The sequence below is a fragment of the Aspergillus candidus genome, assembly GCF_002847045.1.
Source record: "Aspergillus candidus strain CBS 102.13 unplaced genomic scaffold BDW47scaffold_72, whole genome shotgun sequence".
Taxonomy (NCBI): Eukaryota; Fungi; Ascomycota; class Eurotiomycetes; order Eurotiales; family Aspergillaceae; genus Aspergillus; species Aspergillus candidus.
Genome location: NW_020194077.1, coordinates 19,628 through 36,969, shown reverse-complemented (window position 1 = coordinate 36,969; position 17,342 = coordinate 19,628). Strand labels below are relative to the sequence as shown.

The 17,342-nt window shown below is 51.8% G+C and overlaps 4 protein-coding genes across 4 annotated transcripts; 1 reads left to right on the top strand and 3 right to left on the bottom strand.

Moving 5' to 3' along the window:
* Nucleotides 1-89: 89 nt before the first annotated feature.
* On the bottom strand, nt 90-2,936 carry BDW47DRAFT_112960 (putative RSC complex subunit Sfh1). The gene is made up of 5 exons (XM_024814282.1): nt 2,291-2,936; nt 1,034-2,209; nt 878-962; nt 657-814; nt 90-600 (listed from the first exon to the last, which is right to left on the bottom strand). The coding sequence occupies exons 1-4, from the start codon at nt 2,632-2,634 to the stop codon at nt 716-718; spliced, it is 1,704 nt and encodes a 567-aa protein (XP_024668020.1). The 5' UTR covers nt 2,635-2,936; the 3' UTR covers nt 90-600; nt 657-715.
* A 467-nt stretch (nt 2,937-3,403) lies between these two features.
* On the bottom strand, nt 3,404-8,368 carry BDW47DRAFT_120701 (dipeptidyl peptidase; the record flags this gene model as incomplete). Its single annotated transcript, XM_024815527.1, has 10 exons — nt 3,404-3,424; nt 3,483-3,747; nt 3,817-4,163; nt 4,222-4,357; nt 4,413-4,449; nt 4,514-5,094; nt 5,484-5,488; nt 5,903-7,012; nt 7,063-7,942; nt 8,037-8,368. The coding sequence occupies 10 exons, from the start codon at nt 8,366-8,368 to the stop codon at nt 3,404-3,406; spliced, it is 3,714 nt and encodes a 1,237-aa protein (XP_024668019.1).
* Nucleotides 8,369-8,582: 214 nt separating this feature from the next.
* Nucleotides 8,583-12,034, bottom strand: BDW47DRAFT_112954 (putative protein kinase Scy1). Its single transcript, XM_024814281.1, has 2 exons — nt 10,303-12,034; nt 8,583-10,247 (listed from the first exon to the last, which is right to left on the bottom strand). The coding sequence occupies exons 1-2, from the start codon at nt 11,735-11,737 to the stop codon at nt 8,839-8,841; spliced, it is 2,844 nt and encodes a 947-aa protein (XP_024668018.1). The 5' UTR covers nt 11,738-12,034; the 3' UTR covers nt 8,583-8,838.
* A 566-nt stretch (nt 12,035-12,600) lies between these two features.
* BDW47DRAFT_84478 (branched-chain amino acid aminotransferase, cytosolic) lies at nt 12,601-14,265 on the top strand. The gene is made up of 4 exons (XM_024820016.1): nt 12,601-12,933; nt 12,996-13,293; nt 13,346-14,044; nt 14,101-14,265. Exons 1-4 carry the CDS (start codon nt 12,699-12,701, stop codon nt 14,111-14,113), a joined length of 1,245 nt encoding a protein of 414 aa, XP_024668017.1. The 5' UTR covers nt 12,601-12,698; the 3' UTR covers nt 14,114-14,265.
* The last annotated feature ends 3,077 nt before the right edge of the window (nt 14,266-17,342 follow it).

Sequence of the window (17,342 nt, the reverse complement as noted above, 5' to 3'; positions counted from 1 at the left end):
TATTATCTACCGATGACAGTGGAAACATTGATATTATGGTAATTGGTCTTTCCATTCCGGTATACTATCAGATACACCATTGGTATTGCAGACAATCATTTCAGAAAAGAGGAAAAGGAAAAGGGAAAAAAAAGATAAAACCACCCATCCATCTAACAATCCCCCCAACCAGTATACATACTTTGACATAATTGTTCAGAGCAGTGAACAGACGACAATGATTTTCAAAAAAAAGAGAAGAAAAAGAAAGTTGAACTTAAATCGAGATGAAAATATAAAGGCAACCGACCATAACTCTAACCGTGGCCACAAACAAATAGATATGATAGATAAATAGGATAGGGATGGATACCTAAGAAGACATGCATAGTAAATAAATAATAGAAAAGATCAGATCAGATCAGAACGCCAAATCTCGAACACACAAAGGATTTCATTAGAAGATATGATATCATGGGCCAAATTCAGAGAAATACACGGAGAAACATGATTATCATGTGTTCTCAGAGATACTAGTTGGGATCGGGCTGCATAGGGTGTATGTTATGTTATGTCTTTCTTTTCTGGTCTTTTTCCTGTTTTGGGTAATAGGGTACACTTCTACTAGTGGTCAGCCGGCACGTCTCGATGGGTTGATTAACGATTGATCGTCTTACCCTTTGGTAGGCTTGAAACGCTGGAACGGTAGGCTCTTTTCATTGAAACCCTCGGACGATCACCGGGCGATGGGCATATCATGACGGTGTAGATCTCTCGACCACTCAGGAGCAACCTTGTCCCGTTCGTATAGAAGTCCACAGTTGTGGCACAGCGACTACACACACGCGTCAGTTCCGAGCAACCATATAGGAAAGATGGGGAAGGGGGCGTGTCTTACCCGTGGACCAGCAGGGCCATCTCGAACAGCCCAAACGGCAGTGCCCCATACCAAGCAGTTACTGCACCTCCAATTTTGCCGTTCCCTGCAATACGAGATTAGCCAAACCCAAATTTCTTTGTCCACCCGAGCAGCTGAGTAGGGACCATGACGCACCAGTCTGTCAATGTACCACCACCACCGCCATAGCCGGCCCCTGACCCAGTATCTGGGGTTCCTCGTCCACCGGGCGTACCACCCCTGCCAGACGGACTCAAGCTGCGGAACCGCCGCTTCCGTCTGCTGCGCTCGCCTCTACCGAGTGGCGTCTCACTGTCCATGTCGAAGTAGCCGCTCCCTTGCCGCGAGATATCCGGGGTAATGCCGGCCGTGGATGAGAACCGGGCGGTTTCTCGCCGGAGGCGTCTGATCTGGCGCTCGCGATCACCCTCTCGCTTCTCGATCTCCTCCTTAGACAGGTGTTCCACCTTGGGCTCCCACTCGTCGCCGAGCCCCTCGGGATCGTACCGCCACCCGGCGTCCGCGCCGTTAGCGGCCTGGTTGTCGATTTCGTTGCCGTAGCCGCCGATTCCGCTGATGAGGCCGCCGCTCTCGCAGACCTCCTTCTTCAGTTTCAGGACGGCCTCGTAGATCCCGTGCGCGATCGCCCCGACCCATTCTCCGCCGAGACCCAGATCAGCGCATGTAATCTTGGCGAACTCCTCGGGCATACCCGGCGGATGCAGGAGAGACCACTCGAACTTATCCGTGTACAGCTTATTCTGCAGGTTGATATTGAGGTGGATCATACATCTGTATGCATCGTCCGGGTTTAAGATACTGTCGTTTACCAACGGCTCCTTCGTTCCCGTTAAGGGCTTAGCTCTGTTATCAGGAGTAACAGGCCGAGCGGGAATCGGCGTCGCGGACACGGACACGTCCCGCGAGATGCCAGCCTGCGAGGCGCTGGTAGGCTTCGGCTGGGTGCTTTGGAAAAGCGGATGCAGCGCCACCCCAGCGAACTCCTCTAATTGCTGGCGAATCTGGTTGCTGATTGCCATGGTCATGACCTGCGGGTTTGGCAGGTCCATATCGCGAACGAACCCAATGGCGAATTCTTCGGGCGTGGCGAGCGCTTCGTGCAGATTCCACAGGAAGGTGTCCTTGATGCGGTAGGCGGGTAGGGGGTCCGGTCGCCTGTACGCAGGCAGGGTGGAGTTGATCGCAGGATCCATGATCGACCGCGGAAGGGGAAACGGCTCGATGGGCTGATGCGCCGGTACTTCCAAGTCAATCCGGATGGGTATCAGGGTCAGAGGCAATTGCGCTTGGATTTGTAACTGGTCGGCACATCTGCAGAGCGCAAAAGAGGGTCAGAGTGAGCATAGATTTGAGGGGAGGGAAAGACGGGATAGCAATCACCGGGGGACGTACGTAGGCCGCAACATCCTTTTGATCATCCAGTCGCGAAACACCCCTTGGACTTCAACAGGGGCGTGGATCTCTTTCCCCAGCTTCTCTGTTAAAGGGGCCTTCTCGAACGTGGACTCCTCCCGTCGCAGACTCCTTAACCCCGTTGGTCGGCGCGGACCCTCGCTGTCATCGAAGTCCTCGTCATCGAAGCCATCTTCGGCGTAGTTGATCGCGGTGGTCCCTCGTTTCGTGGTTCGCGGCGTGGGGCCGGTTTGGTTGGTAGGAAAGACGGGCGTGAGAAGCGCGTTACTATACTGGCGCACTCGTGGCGGGTAGGATGTGATATAGCCTCGAAGAGGGGACATGTTGGCAGTTCAGGTGAACATTAATTAACATGTCCCTTTCAGGACCTAGGCGGGGAGCGTTGACTGGCGACCCAGTAGGATAGATCCTCGGCGACGAAAGGATGGATGTAGGGCAGAAGAGGTGACTTCGAAACCGTGAATTCAAGCGGAAAAGGATTGGTTCTAGAGTCGCAGTAAGAGTGCCTTTGCGAGAATTCTGATGCGATCACAAAGTTGAAACAGAGGTGGGCCGTGTCTGGGTTGGGGTGGGAGGAATAGTGCCAAAGCTTCTATTCTATGATGGTGATCGCGCTCAAGCTCCGTCCGCCTTTTTCTGTTTCGTCGCGTTCTCAAGATTCAAACATGCACGCTAGTCCTGTTTCGGCTATAAAAACCACGTGATTGAGAATCCCTCAGATACGGTATATTGGCTACAGTTGTCCATTGTTGGCTTTCATATTTTCTCGAAACTAATAAAAGAAGAGTACAAATGTAAAGGAGAGAGCAATGAAGATAATAAAATCAAAAAAGTACAAGATCAATGCGTGGGGACCGGCCAGCTAATGGGATTATAGACAGAATCAAGCACATAACACCCAATTGTCAATACGGATATCGTTGACTCGCAAGAAAAGATCGAGGGGGCAAGGAAGAAGTAAAAAAAAAATAAAGAAAAGCCGCAGTGATGGTATGTATCAAGTATGCAACCAGAATCAAGTAAAATGCAGTGTAGCAATGAACGAACGAGAAAAACTGTCCAGATTAAAAAACAAACAAAGCCCGCATAAGGCTATCGGAGTCCAATAACGCTCTGCGATGAGACAAGAATGTTAGAGCAAGATATGCTAAAGATGGGAATCAAGACTTACCATCTCCAGAGTCCATACTCTGCGGATCCAAATCTTAACCGGGCCTTCGACCCCATCTACGTTGTCCAATTCGATCCCCTCCCACCAGCACCGCCTGGCGGGCTTTCGCCAGAAAAGAAGGAGCTTTTGAGCCATGCCGACCGAATTGTTATTGGACAAGTCGCCTTTGATATCGGTTCGAAGTTTGGCCAGTGCCAGACTACAGATGACGGCCTTGCTAGGCTCGGGCGCCCGATGGCCCCACCGGTCATCGCGATCGAATCCGCTGCAAATAGTCAGCATGGGTTCCCTGCAAAAGGTGAATCAGCCAAGTGATCGAAGGTGCGGGACTGACCCTGCAGTCAGCATCTCAATCAGATGCTGTTCGGTCGAACCGGCCTCCTCGCTTTTCCTCAGACCGGAAAAGATCCCGTCCTGTTGCAGCAATGCTTTGGCAGCCGCGCGCTTTACCTCCATCATCTCCGTATGGTCGATATCGTGACGCGGCGGAATCGCATAGAAATCGAGGTCCTCGCGTAACACAATAATACCGGCACGATCCTGGAGCATATCTCTAGCCGAACCTTGCATGGAATCGGACATTTCCATGTCGGGCGATGCTGACGCAGATGGCGAGGAGGGGATAGACTGGGCGACCGAGCGGAAGAAATCCAGCATGTATTGGAGTGACGCCGGGTCGTACTGGAGAGAAACGTCAGGACTGTACAAACACATAGAGTCGGAGTCATAGTATTCTCACATCGACTGGATAGATATCACCTTCATGGAAAGTGCCCATATGTCCATCCGGGAGTAAACCGTTAGGGAAAAGGGACAGAAGGACAAATTCCGGCAAGGTCAACAGTTCATCTCGAGAGAGCGTAAACCGGGTACCCCTGAGACAGTCAGAACAACCCGTATGATTCAAAGACGAGCCAAGCATGTACTCACCGGAGATCCAGCGTGATATGTTCATCCCCACCGATATCTAATACCACAGGACAAGCAAGTTAGTCAAGATACACACTACACATCCATCCGGGGTTTCGTACCACCAAGCGTATTGATAGGGGGCCCGCCGGCCTGCTGCACCTGAGTAATAATACTCGATGCGCCTCCTGCTGCCGCCATCACGTATGTAAACGATTCAATGGGACTAGATCCTTCGGTGTATGGCGGTGGTGGCTCTCCGTCTTCCGTAGACTTCCCTTGCGAATCCGGTTTCTGCTCCGGCGTAAACGCAGACTTGGTTTCTGCGACCAAGGGCAACGGCGACGGATCCGGTTCTAGGGGCTCCTCCTCGGGGGATGGAGAAACAAAGGGTGGGGGGATAGGAGCCGACGAGGATTCGGTTTCCGCAGGTTTAGCGCGATCGGGTTCGAGTCCGGGGACAAAGTCCAGTGAAGAGAAGGGTGGAGGACCGGGCGGATAGTAGTGAGAAGAGGACGCCTCAGAGTATGATGGCGAGTGGGGTGGCGGCGCGGCGTAGAAGTCGTCGTCGTCTTCCTCCGCAACAGGGTCCGCTAGGTGATGAGGCGGCCGCGCCGTGGTAGGCGAGCCAGGGGGAGTTGATTGCCACGACAAGGTGTCGTCGAAATTCGGGATAATTCGATTTGAAAAAAGAGCCGATGTGCTGTGAATTGTCTCTACAGATGAGGTTGAGACGAACCCAGGCGACCCAGACTTGTGCCGCTGACCGGAGAGGATCCAGACTCCCGTTCCCCGTTGTCGATCAGGAGCCCACAGTATGTCTAAAGATTGCACATGGAATCCGAAGATCAAGTAATCCGCAAACTTCAATATTTGGAGAATACTATTTCTCTGTAGTATCGACAGAAAATGGAGCGAATAACCAACGTGACAGTGATAGTCAGAAAAGTGACAAGTTGCAAGTGACCAAAAGCGCAGGGCGACCAGGGAGGAGAAGGAGGCGGGAAAGAGAACGAGCGCTTAAGGAGAAAAGGCGGAGGCGGCGGCAACGTTCCCCGTAAACCAGCGAACTCTCCAGTTGGCGCCGTCCACCAGGTCTAACCGGGGGTCGTATATGATTATCTTGATAATATTCTGAATACAAATCTAGAAGACGGAGTAGGTCATAATCCCGCGTTACTATAGATCTGTATATCTAATGCACACAATTACCTTGAAGACACCACGAGGGGCCATGTCGCATGCTCTGATTGAGTACTACGGAGTACTTGTCGAGCGATTCGGTAGAATTACGGCATATCAGGGGATCATCTGCGTATCGTCCCTGAATAGCTGAGGTCTGCGTTGACATTTCCCCTCGCCACTCCTGGGGTCACGCGGCCCCATCCTAATGACCGCAAGTGATGCATCTAGGTGGCCCGAGATCACGAGAGAAGCTCAACTTTCTTATTGTTTCTTTCTCTACATGCAACATTTACATACTCGGATCTAAACCTATCTAATGCTTAAACAGCGCGTTCAACATAGCTCTGGATCAAGCCCTCAAGCGTCGGCTCATACTCCTTCAGAGTCACCTCATCCCCGTTAAGGACAGTGTTGGCCTGGACAAACACCTTGCGAGGGATTTTGTTCTTGAGAACGATCTCCCGGACCTTGGTTCCCCACCAGTCGTCGACCGAGGTGATATCGTCGTAGAGCTGCTTCCCGGCCTCGACATCCGCGGTGCTCTTATAGACATGCAGCTTCTGCAGGTATTTCTCCACCGCGGGGCGGCCGTGCGAGAGGATCTTGGACCGATCGAGATGGATCTCGAGGTCAGAGAGATCATCCTTGGTGTAAGCAAGCTTGACAAAGTCGTCTCCAGCGTCGAGGAACGTCCGCAAGATGCTGTACCGCGCCTGCATGTGAGCTTGTCCCCACTTTCCGGTCTTGGGGTCCCAGAACTCCAATGCGACCAGGCCTGCGCGAGCCATCTGCAGGTATCCCGTATATAGAACATCGCCTGCCTCATTTGAAAGGTCCTGCTTCCCATCCCCGAATCCGAAGATTTTGAGGATCTCAAAGTCGCAGCTGAGAGCCATGGCCACACACTCAGCGCGGCATTCTTCGTAGGATGAGGCAATCGAACCAAACACAGAGCTCCATGTTTGACCCGGCTTGTACCAGCTAATCACGGGTTTGCCCGTGACGGGGCTCACGGGGGGATTTTGCACATCGAAGTTATATTCACCCGGGGCGGTCTCCTGGAGAAGCTTGCCTGTTCCATGTCCCAGAAGTTCGTGGATACCCACCTGCACCTCAAAAGCGGGATCGCGGCACCGACGATACACTTCCAGATCTTTCTCAGCGATGAAGGGAATGGGTTCGTTGGGGGCCTTGGCACTCAGCACGTTTCCAAGGGAGACATTCTTGAAGCCGAGATTCTGGCGGATATCATCATAGTTCGGCAGGTTAATACCAGCGGGGATGCCGGATGACTGGAAGCTCAGGACTTCAAGAGAGGTAAAATCAGGGCTGAGAAACTTGTCCTTCTCGAAATCATTTCCCCAGGGGAGCTTGGGAATCATGCTCTCGGCATTGTCCACCAGCTTCCCAAAGGCCCGAGTCCGCTCCAGATTCACCTGCAGAAGGTTAGTGAATTGGCCACGGCATGTGCATCAGTACCACTTACCAAAGCGACAAAGCCCTCCCACTCTCCACGGACTCCGTGAGGATCCCGGTAGGTCTCGACAAATCCAATGTTAGATTCCAACACCGGCTTTTGATCCTTGACCCAGACCCGCTGACTCTCCTTGAACGCCTCGATAGAACCAGCGCCGAACGACTTGGCGTAGGCCTCCAGCATCCGCTTCTGATTGTCATTCGCCGCATTGATCTCGGCCAGCTTGATGTTGTGCGCAACCTTGGCCATTTCCTCCTGGTGGTCACCGAACACTAAGCGGACCTTTTTTCCTTTCAAATGACCCTCCAGCTCCAGCGTATCGACAGCGCCAAGGTCCCGTTCCCGAGCCGGGGGCGCGGAGATACCCGAAGCAATCAACAGTTCAAAGTCCCCGGAGGCATTCTTCCTCAGCCTAGTGTTTTCGAGGGGAAGGCCCTTCTTTTCCATGAGGTCGCCGATAGCCGTGATGTCGTCCTTGGTGATCGACGGAGAGTCGGGGTAGTATGTAGTCATATGGCCATCTTCCGGGTAACCAAGGTGCATAAGGGCCTGCTGGGAAGTCTCGAAAAACCCGCCGCCCGCGCTGTTCGCCTTCTGGAACGCGGCCTTCGTCTCCGGTGTTCCTGATGCCAGAGCTTCGAGGGCTTCCACCGGTAGTCGAGGGATAAACTTGGTGTCGCCGAAGCCCTTGTAATTCCCACAGTTGCCGAGAAACTGGGTAGCATATTCCAAGAAGAACCGAACGTGCTCATCGCTGACGTTGGTTTTCTTGGCCAAAGCACTCCAATCGCCATTGCAGGATTTGTGGAGAGAGATAATGAAGTCGTAGATCGGCTCCGACTCGGGGGAAACCTGGCGAAGGGTGATACGCGTGCCTTCAAAAGCAGCCCTATAATAGCCCAATGAGCCCATCAGTTAGCCCTCTGCACCCAGCCCCGACAAAAAAGCAGACAAACTAGCGCCAGCATGGGGAATCATCGAACCTGCTCAAGTAGTGGGCATATTTCCTCAACTTCTCATCCTTCAACCCATCAAAGTGATGCTTCGCCTCCAGACGCACAACCGTGGGGGGTGAATCGGCGAGATAGTGCTGTTTCGTATTGGCATCCATCGTGAATTTAGCGGGAGTTGAAAGATGCGAATCTGCAGAAAGCTTGGAGGAATTGTTGATGTTCGGTACGGTGGACGAAGAGAATCGCTCAAAGTGACGTCGAGAAAAGGCGTGCTGGTAATGGAGGGGTAGAGAGGGGCGGCGGAGGGAAAAGGAACGATGTTCCGACGGCAGGCGTTTCAAAGCGCCTCGTAAGGGCAGCATTCCTGGGGGGGGGGGGTGCTTGGGGGAAGTAACCTCAGCTAACTGGCAGCTCCGTTGCTCTATGACATACAGGGAGCTCCTTGCCTGGACGGTACCCAATGGTGTAATACTGCCGCAAATATCCGGCTGAACGCCGAGGGCGGTGACCCCAGTGGGGACTTTTAGTTATCGGAGTATATCCAGCATCCTTTGTACTATTCTACACATATTCGGCTCAAATTATAATAGATGATTCTCATTGTCACATTGACCAAGATCAGGGGGATTTTGCCAGCTTTTTGTTGTTCCTGGCTCAAAACTATCAGGGAATAATGCTTGAATGTCCACATAAAATAAAACAAAATCCACATGGTAGATAGAGATGACCCAAGAAATGTTGGCTGAATGCGAACGAGGAAAACACAAAGAAGATTAATTGTAAGAAGAAAGCAGAGCAAGGGGCATGATAGTGGAGGTGCACTCCACGTCGCTCATATTAGGCTCTCATATTTGTCGAGGCCTTTTTTCGCACCGCCTTGCGGTTGTGACGAGTTATTATTGTTGCCTTGAAACGAACTGGAAGGGTTGGTCCTGCCGGGTGAGACCATTGGAGCATTGGAGAGACCGCTACTCCCTGCGAATGATCCCATCGAGCCCTGGGTAGATGGGGGCGGTGGTGGGACCATTGGAGCATTGGAGAGGCCGCTACTTCCAGAGAATGACCCCATCGAGCCCTGAGTAGATGGAGGCGGTGGAATAGAAAATGCAGAGAGATTGGTAGTCGGCCGCGAAAGGTTTCCGGCATAAGAAGAGTTGGACGGCTTCATGCTGGCCATCGATCCCAAACCTGGGCTAGGCAGGTTACTCGCTGGGGATGTGTATTGGTTGTTGGGAGAATTCATAGAACTCCAGCTGGGAGACGGGGAGGGTTGCAATGGCGGAAAAGCCGATGTCGCCGGGGATTTCTGCGCCGCAGCGGGCTGCAGGGATGGGAAAGAACCCATATTGAAGTCCGGAGTGATGGAACGCATGCTTGGGTTCGGTTGGCTGGACAATGCGCTTCCCACAGCATTGGGACGAGCGGGTTGGGACGACCATGATAATGCCGTGGATGAAGGCCGCGAGGTTGAAGGCTGGACGGCTGGTGCTTCAGCCATTAGGCTACCCCAGTTGTCGGGATCCTGGCCCTTTGAAGCTGTGGATCCGCGGCCGAGGACCAGGCGCTCAAAGTTGTTCCTTGTCGGATCTGTATCCGTCGCCATGAAGGCATCGGGGACCTTAGTAGAGTTGCCGGTGCCATTTTGGAATCCACCAGAATCTCCCCCTGAAGACAGTTCCTTCAATTTTTTGGTATGCTCGCGTTCGATCTTGGAAGAGAGGTTCTTGATCAAGGCCATGAATTGTTCAAACTGGCGGAGATTAAGAAGCGGGCCAAGGCTAAAACTCCAAATGACTGGAAGAACTTCCAAGGCGATGAAATCCGTGTCGGCAACCTTGCCAACCTGTTGGAACACGCCCAAGGCAGCCATCATAACAGCGGGCTCTTTCGTCTTAATGGCCTTCAAGGACGGAACAAGCTTCTCTTGGATCGTATATTTGTCCAAGATGGATGATCTAGTTGGCTGCGGTTTGCCTTTTGGAACAATACCGGTCAAGTCATCTTCAGCCACGTCCTCACCGTCCTTAGAGCCCCCGCAGAGAACAGTAAATGCCTCTAAACAGCTGACTTTGATGCCCAGGCTGTTTGTCTTGCTAAAAGTCGCGGCAATTGGAGGAAATACTTCGGTCTTCACGGTACTGAAGTCGAGAGTGGGTAGAAAGATGGGTAAGCACTTGATGGCAGCATCAGCTAGAGAATGAGTAGGAGAGTCCATGGCCAGTCGAATCAAAGGAAGAATATCTAGAAATCGCAGAGTTAGCTCACACTGTTTGTCGATCCTCTAGGACAAACAAACCATCTTTGAATTCTTTGCCCGAGCAATTTTCCGCCACAATATTCATATTCTCGAGGACAACCATGAGACCCGCTTCTCGCTTAGAGTCACGATCCTGGACCGCCCCTTTGCCCGTTGGGAAAACTTCTTTGAGTCGGGGAATTACCCTCTCGGGGAATGTGCGGCGGGCATTCGGGATGCGCTGCAAGATGGCAAAGACGTTTTGCAGGATGAGTGACAGGAGCTCCCTGTCTTTCATCTCTTCTAGGAGTACACCGAGTAGTTTTCTGTCCAGTACAGATACGGGAAACTCTGGGAGCACCCGCTGGAGGCCCCGCATGAACTGAGACTTTTCACTCGGAGTTTTGGCCGGTAGTGATTCCAAGAAACGCAGTGTGGAGACCAGTATATTATCGAAATATGGAGATTGCTGGAATTCGCGGGCGTCTAACCGCTGGGCCGGCCGCCTCGTGATCAGCCTGGGTAACACATGGGTAAGGAGGTCGTTCGGGATGGAGCCGGAACAGAGAAAGTTATTTCCCTGGGAAGGCGTCGTGGACGGCGAGCTGAGCAATTTCTTGTAAGAGTTGACGCTGGAATGTGTCTGCAACGGAGAAGAGTGAGGCGAATTATACAAGGCCACGATGACAAGCCCAAGAGAGAACAAGTCCGCAGATGGGGAGACGTTAGAGTCCAGTGCAAAGTCCGGGGAAGTGAAGTCCAGATTCAGTTGAACAGAAGGAGGAAGTCGTGGATCCTGGTGAAGCACTTCTGACAGAGCCAGCGGCGGTAGCGAGGTTCGCGTCTCGTTGGGATCGGAAGGCCCAGCAAAGCCAAGGCCGGAGATTTTCCAATCCGATTTGGAATTGATATAGATGGCTTCCGGGTTCAAGTTGCCATGGACGAGACCGGCCGATCCGTGGAGGAATTCGAGACCTTTGGCAACCTGCAACAGCCCTTTTTGGATCTCTAGCTCATCGATGTCGAGATCCCTTCGGCCACGGCCTCCATCCGTCTCCTCCACCGTAAAGCGACTGGACCGCGCACCATGTCTCGACGAGCCTTCCTGGGCATCTTTCTCCTTCAGAAGCCCAGCCAACGAAGTGGTGAGTTGCTCTGTAGCGAACATAAGACCGCCATTGCGCGTTTCTTCGATTGGCTCCAGAACCTGGAGAATAGACGGATGTCGAAGACGGGCGAGATTGCTAGCTTCCCGCTTCAGTCGTTCGACGACATCCTCCTGGACCTTTTTCGTGGACGAGCTGGAACGGCCACCAAGGCCACCGGATCGAGGGTCGAGAAGCTTTCTGTCAAAGATGAAGATGGACGCCGCAGTCCCCGTGGATTTCTTCTTCCCATCATGGATACGCCATGGGCCAGAGATCACAGTCGGGTGTGGGGCAATTTGATAGTTCGTTGATATGTTCGAACTCAGGGACTTGAGCGAGGAAAACATTGTCTTTTCTCTGACCGCCCTGGCATGAGACTCAAGTAACCAATGCCAACAGCGCAGCTGTAGAGTTGAACCGACGTTGTCGCCGAGCAATCAGTTAGGTATGGTAACTGTAGTACTCCGGACGCTGCAGCCTGATTTCTCAATGTGGCTTGTTGGAGATGTGGACAAGTCCGAAGAAACAAAGTAAATAATGTACAGACGATGGTATCTGTAAAGGGGGGGATCAATCGGCCGTATGTAAAAATGTTCTCATGTCAATCCCAATCTTACAGCTGTACGTTTAACACTGGAGTCTGCTTCAGGTGCTTGTCTTTTTTTTTTTGACCTTGGAACTCGAGGTTCATCACCCAGCTTGGCCCCCATGCATATCTGCCCGCTGTCCGCCCGGTGGACAAAGGGCATCACGTGAAAGGGGTGACGCTGGCCAATGGGAGAGCAGCGTGAGCTCCCCATACAAACGGCCACGTTCGGAAGCCCCACGTCAGGTGACACACCGCCTGCGGCATCGAAGCGCCGGCTAAAGTGTGCCGTGAACCAGATCGTGTCCGATGTCGGACATGGATCGGTCTGCAATGGAAAGTTGGAATACCTTGTTTTGGATGCTTTTTGGAAGGAAGGGGCTATTAATTTCAGATTCGGAACAAACAGTTGTGGTATTTGTGTATTTAGGCCAATTCAACAGTTTATTTTTGATCCATAGTCCAGTGGTCCATCTCGCGCCCTACGGTTGTCGATCAACTGGATCTGTCCGGAGTTGTGCCTGAGTCACTCCGACCGGTCAGTCAGTTACCTTAACTAACCGCTCCGGCGCACTCTTTTTAAGCTCCGCTGCCCGCTCGTTCATTATTATTGCTTCCCTGACTGTTTTCCCATTATTAATATCACTCCACCGCTTGGGACTTGATCGACCAACATCCTTCGCTCCCCTCGCTGTTGGAAATCTAAACATTGGACCGCGATCATGAACTCACTCCGTCAATTGGCTCGCCACAGGGCGCTGCCTTCCCGCGCCGCCCCCCGTGTTCTCCCCGTCCAGACCTCTGTCTCAAACCGGCTATGGCAGAGATGCTTCAGTGTGACGCCGGCTGCTGCTTCTCAAGCTGGTCTCGACCCGTCGAAGCTCGAGATCACGAAGACGAGCACCCCTAAGGAGATTACTGCGTCGGAGAACCTCATCTTTGGCAAGACCTTCACCGGTAAGGACCCCTTGCGACAATGGCCCCAGGTTTGACGGTTACTGACGCACAGATTCCTTCAGACCATATGCTGTCGATCGAGTGGACAGCTTCGGACGGATGGCACACGCCGCGCATCGTTCCCTACCAGAACCTCAGCCTGGATCCTTCGGCTTGCGTGTTGCATTATGCGTTCGAGTGTTTCGAGGGTATGAAGGCATACAAGGACAACAATGGACAGATTCGGCTATTTCGCCCGGATAAGAACATGTCGCGTCTGAACAAGTCTTCGGCGCGGATTGCCCTGCCCACGGTTGATGGCGAGGCGCTCACCAAATTGATCGGCGACTTTGTGAAACAAGACAGCCGTTTCATCCCCAGGTGAGCTGAGACCAAGGCAACGTCAGCGAAAACGGTCCCTAATATTCTGCAGCACCCGCGGATACTCCTTGTACCTCCGACCTACCATGATCGGTACCCAGAGCACCCTCGGAGTTGGGCCGCCAGGCTCCGCCCTTCTCTTCGTCATTGCCAGCCCCGTCGGCCCCTACTATCCCACCGGGTTCAAGGCTATCTCGCTGGAGGCTACTGACTACGCCGTCAGAGCCTGGCCGGGTGGTGTTGGAGACAAGAAGCTCGGAGCGAACTACGCTCCTTGTGTTCTTCCCCAGCTCAACGCCGCGTCTCGGGGCTTCCAGCAGAACTTGTGGCTGTTCGGTGAGGAGGAGTATGTGACTGAAGTCGGCACCATGAACCTCTTCATCGCGCTCAAGGACAAGGAGACGGGCAAGAAGGAGCTGGTGACTGCGCCTCTGGATGGAACCATCCTCGAGGGCGTCACGAGGGACTCCGTGCTTGAATTGGCCAGAGAGCGATTGATCCCCAAGGGCTGGACGGTCTCTGAGCGTAAGATCAAGATGGCCGATGTCGCCGAAGCGGCCGAAGAGGGCAGATTATTGGAGGTGTTCGGGTCTGGTACCGCAGCTATTGTGAGCCCTGTGCGAAACATTAGCTACCGCGGCAAACTGGTGAACTGCGGCCTCAAGGATGAGGAAGAGGCTGGCGAAATCGCCCTTCAGATGAAGAACTGGATCGAAGGAATCCAGTATGGTGATGAGAATCACCCGTGGAGGTGAGTTTCCCGCACCTCCTGACTATTGCGAGAACATATATATTGACCATATCCAGCGTTGTCCTTTAAACGAACATGAATATATGACGGACAATTCATATATAACTCGACACATACTCGTCTTGGCGCTTACTTTGATTCTCGCGATGGGTCTGTACGGATAAAGAAGGGCGGAGAAGTCTGTTTGCTGTTCTACCGGCCTTGCATTTTCATGTCTTGTCTTTCCATGACCCCCTTTTTTCCATATTCGGTTTCGGCGTTTTTCACCCGACTCATTGAACTAGCATGAGCGTGCTTTTTGGTATTTCATTTGATTTACGCCTCTTTTTTTTTTTCCCCATCTTCGCTAGGAACGAACCCTTTACGGTCTCCAATGCATGTCCCATCTCAAATAGGCAGAGATTATCGAGGTCCAACAATCGCATTCAAGGCAATATACCGCATACACAGCCGCTCTAGCCGGGCACGAGCACACAGGACACTTAACAGCGATAGCGCGCTGATCGTGATAACATCAAACCCAGTGGGAGCGAGTATTAGTGAACCGACCGTCCCCTGACAGTCGACAGCTGACGCTTCTCAAATCTGCCTTGCAGCAAAACCGCCGATCGAGTGCAAAAAGGGAGAAAGGTGAAAGCAGGCATGCTCATGATGGCAAATGGCCGACGGCTGTGGGGGGGAAAGCACCGAACGACAGGAGAGCAGCAATACTCCAGACCCAATAAGATGAAACAATAGACATTGAAACGCTATAAGCATTTAGACTTGGAATTCACCTGCTCAACTGGCCCCCATCTTGTTTATTTAGTTAGGTTGAGCCCCGTTTTGTTGCTTTTTTTAGATACTATGTTGACGGGCAGGCGGCCAAGATACGGGGTAGAATGTACGCTCTACACAGCCCGGGGTATTTTTGCATCCATGGAAGCAAGGGCTGCTCCGGTTAGGCAGGACACAACCACCATATATTGTGTCTACTGCCAGCTAGGTGGAAAGGACACTACTGAGTAAGTGCCTAGAGTCGCAGAGCTCTTTATCTTATTGAACACGCTAAATCAGTTAGCTAACACCTGTAACAACCAACACCTCGGAAACAGATGAGATGAGGGGGGCAGCCACGGGTCGGTGATCTCGGAGATCGGGTTCGATCACTGCAAGAGAGCGGGTAGCGAACAGATCAAAGTTGACCATAATTAGAAGCATCTGCGCGTCGCTTACTCGGTCGGGTTAGAGGGAGGGGGAAAACAAAGGCTGTGTTTCACGGCTAGAAGGGTGGATAACTAGTTAGTTAGTGTGGGACCCGGATACGATAGAGTGTGAAACGGACTATCTGGGCCTTCTATGAACGTTTATGATGGATAACTGTTTGGAGAGGTAGATACATCACCTGTCAGAGGATGTTTTGGTTGCTGAAACACTGGTGTAATATTATTAAACTTGAAGATACTCAGGTTGTTAATTAAGTTATGGATCTGGCTATACGTCTTATGTTGGTTTCTTGGGAGTACATGAGGGGAAGCAGAGAGACCCCATTTTCAGCTCCTCTTATTTTATTTTATTTTCATTTTATGGTTTAGTTTAGTTTTGGTATTTATTTACCTTTCCAAATTTGCCCTGTGCCCTTTGCCCTCCTTCAATCTGCCAAATCCCCCGTCATCTTCAAACATCCCCACGGCTGAACTTGGCCCGAGTGGAATTGTCGGGGTTCGGATTTAAACCACCGATATCTCCCACCCTGGGGTATCACAACCCCGACCAGCCATGGAATTAACTAGCTGCGTGACTCATGATGATAAATCAATCCTGATCACATAAGGATTAATAATAATTTCTCTATATTCAATAGTTGTATACTGTGTATTTTTTAATTATCGACCTTGTACGACAGCAGTTCCCAGCCTCGGATTGATTGGATTGTCGATACATACCGGATGACCTATACCTACCTGCACGGTGTGCACCGTGGATGGTTGATCATTGGATGCCTGAGCTGAGGCTCTTGTCGGGTGCAGTGGCTAGGATGAAGCCAGCGCAAGTTTACGTAGTTCCCAGTCTTTTTCCTCCCAGGGTGGACGTGCATCATGCACGCACAAATCCATACTGCCACGTCCGGGCTGGTATCCGTATTTATTTCGTATCGTTTATTTCCTCTGTTGTTGTTTTACGGAGTACTCCGTATTGATAAGGATCCCCATCCAACGTCCCGGACCGCTGTGGAACTACGGAACGCACAACTATGGCAGGCATATGGGGGAGCGGTCCACATCCACATACCTTACTTTCCCCCTGTGGGGTTCATTCGGCGGTAACAAGAGTGGAATAGGATGACATATCCTCTAAAATTTGGTTCATCACCTACCTACTTTACTGGTTGTAGCACCATATGAATATATCAATTGGTTAATATAATACATACCTGGTTATACAGCCCGTAAGTCAACTGTGTAACTAACAAACAACCACACCGAGGCAAAGATGCGTCTCAGATTCGTGCCTACTCCCCCCCCTCTCCTCCCAGTACGACTCGAACTTGAATCCCCATCTGACAGGCCCTATCTCGTGCCTTGTTGTTGTTGAACATATCCTCATGTTTCAACCCCGTCGCCGCCTCCACGTGGGAAATTGAATTTCCCGTACCCCGCTGGGCGGCTGAATCGAGAGGTAACACTTCGGATACTCCGAGTGTAGTGGCGAGTAATTGTTGGTAAGGCGGGAGAGAACGAAACTTACTTTTTGGCTTTTGACTCTAGGCCTGTGACAAGATAAGGAATCTGTTAGATGGGGAGTGTAGATGAGTCGTAACTTGACTGTTTTTGGATATCCCGATGCAACTGACCCAGTAGATATTAGATACAGACACGCAATCTACTAGATACTGTATTATTAGCATATGACCCTCGTCTGGTAAATAACGCGCCCTTTCACCAGGCAGACAACCAGACATACAGATTGCGTAGCGGGCTGACAAACACTCCAAACATAATCTCGAACATCCACCGTCCGATCGTATCCATCTTTCCCACTTAACCACTCAGAGCACACCATCCGCCTCTGCACCAACTATCACAATCAAGACCCACAATGAGGAGTTAATGGTGCCTCCTTCTGTACGAGCGTCGACGCATGGCTCCTCGAGGAGAGTAAGGGTGGGATAGACAAGTGCGACGTCTACACGAGGTCGATGGGTTGTACAGGGAACCGGCAAAGTCATGGGAGACTCCCTTCCCCCTCCAAGCTTGATTTCAGCTCGAGAAACCGGACCTGATAGGAAAGAGATGACGGTCCGTATCTATCTTCGTCA

Bases quoted from the DNA above. Each gene is read 5' to 3' on its own strand.
- BDW47DRAFT_112960 (XM_024814282.1), bottom strand. From the start codon at position 2,634: ATGTCCCCTCTTCGAGGCTATATCACATCCTACCCGCCACGAGTGCGC. The intron at 2,210-2,290 runs GTACGTCCCCCG...TGCGCTCTGCAG, and splicing joins AAAAGGATGTTGCGGCCTAC to ATGTGCCGACCAGTTACAAA. The intron at 815-877 runs GTAAGACACGCC...GCGTGTGTGTAG, and splicing joins ATGGCCCTGCTGGTCCACGG to TCGCTGTGCCACAACTGTGG.
- BDW47DRAFT_112954 (XM_024814281.1), bottom strand. From the start codon at position 11,737: ATGTTTTCCTCGCTCAAGTCCCTGAGTTCGAACATATCAACGAACTAT. The intron at 10,248-10,302 runs GTTTGTTTGTCC...TGCGATTTCTAG, and splicing joins GGGCAAAGAATTCAAAGATG to ATATTCTTCCTTTGATTCGA.
- BDW47DRAFT_84478 (XM_024820016.1), top strand. From the start codon at position 12,699: ATGAACTCACTCCGTCAATTGGCTCGCCACAGGGCGCTGCCTTCCCGC. The intron at 12,934-12,995 runs GTAAGGACCCCT...AGATTCCTTCAG, and splicing joins CTTTGGCAAGACCTTCACCG to ACCATATGCTGTCGATCGAG. The intron at 13,294-13,345 runs GTGAGCTGAGAC...AATATTCTGCAG, and splicing joins GACAGCCGTTTCATCCCCAG to CACCCGCGGATACTCCTTGT.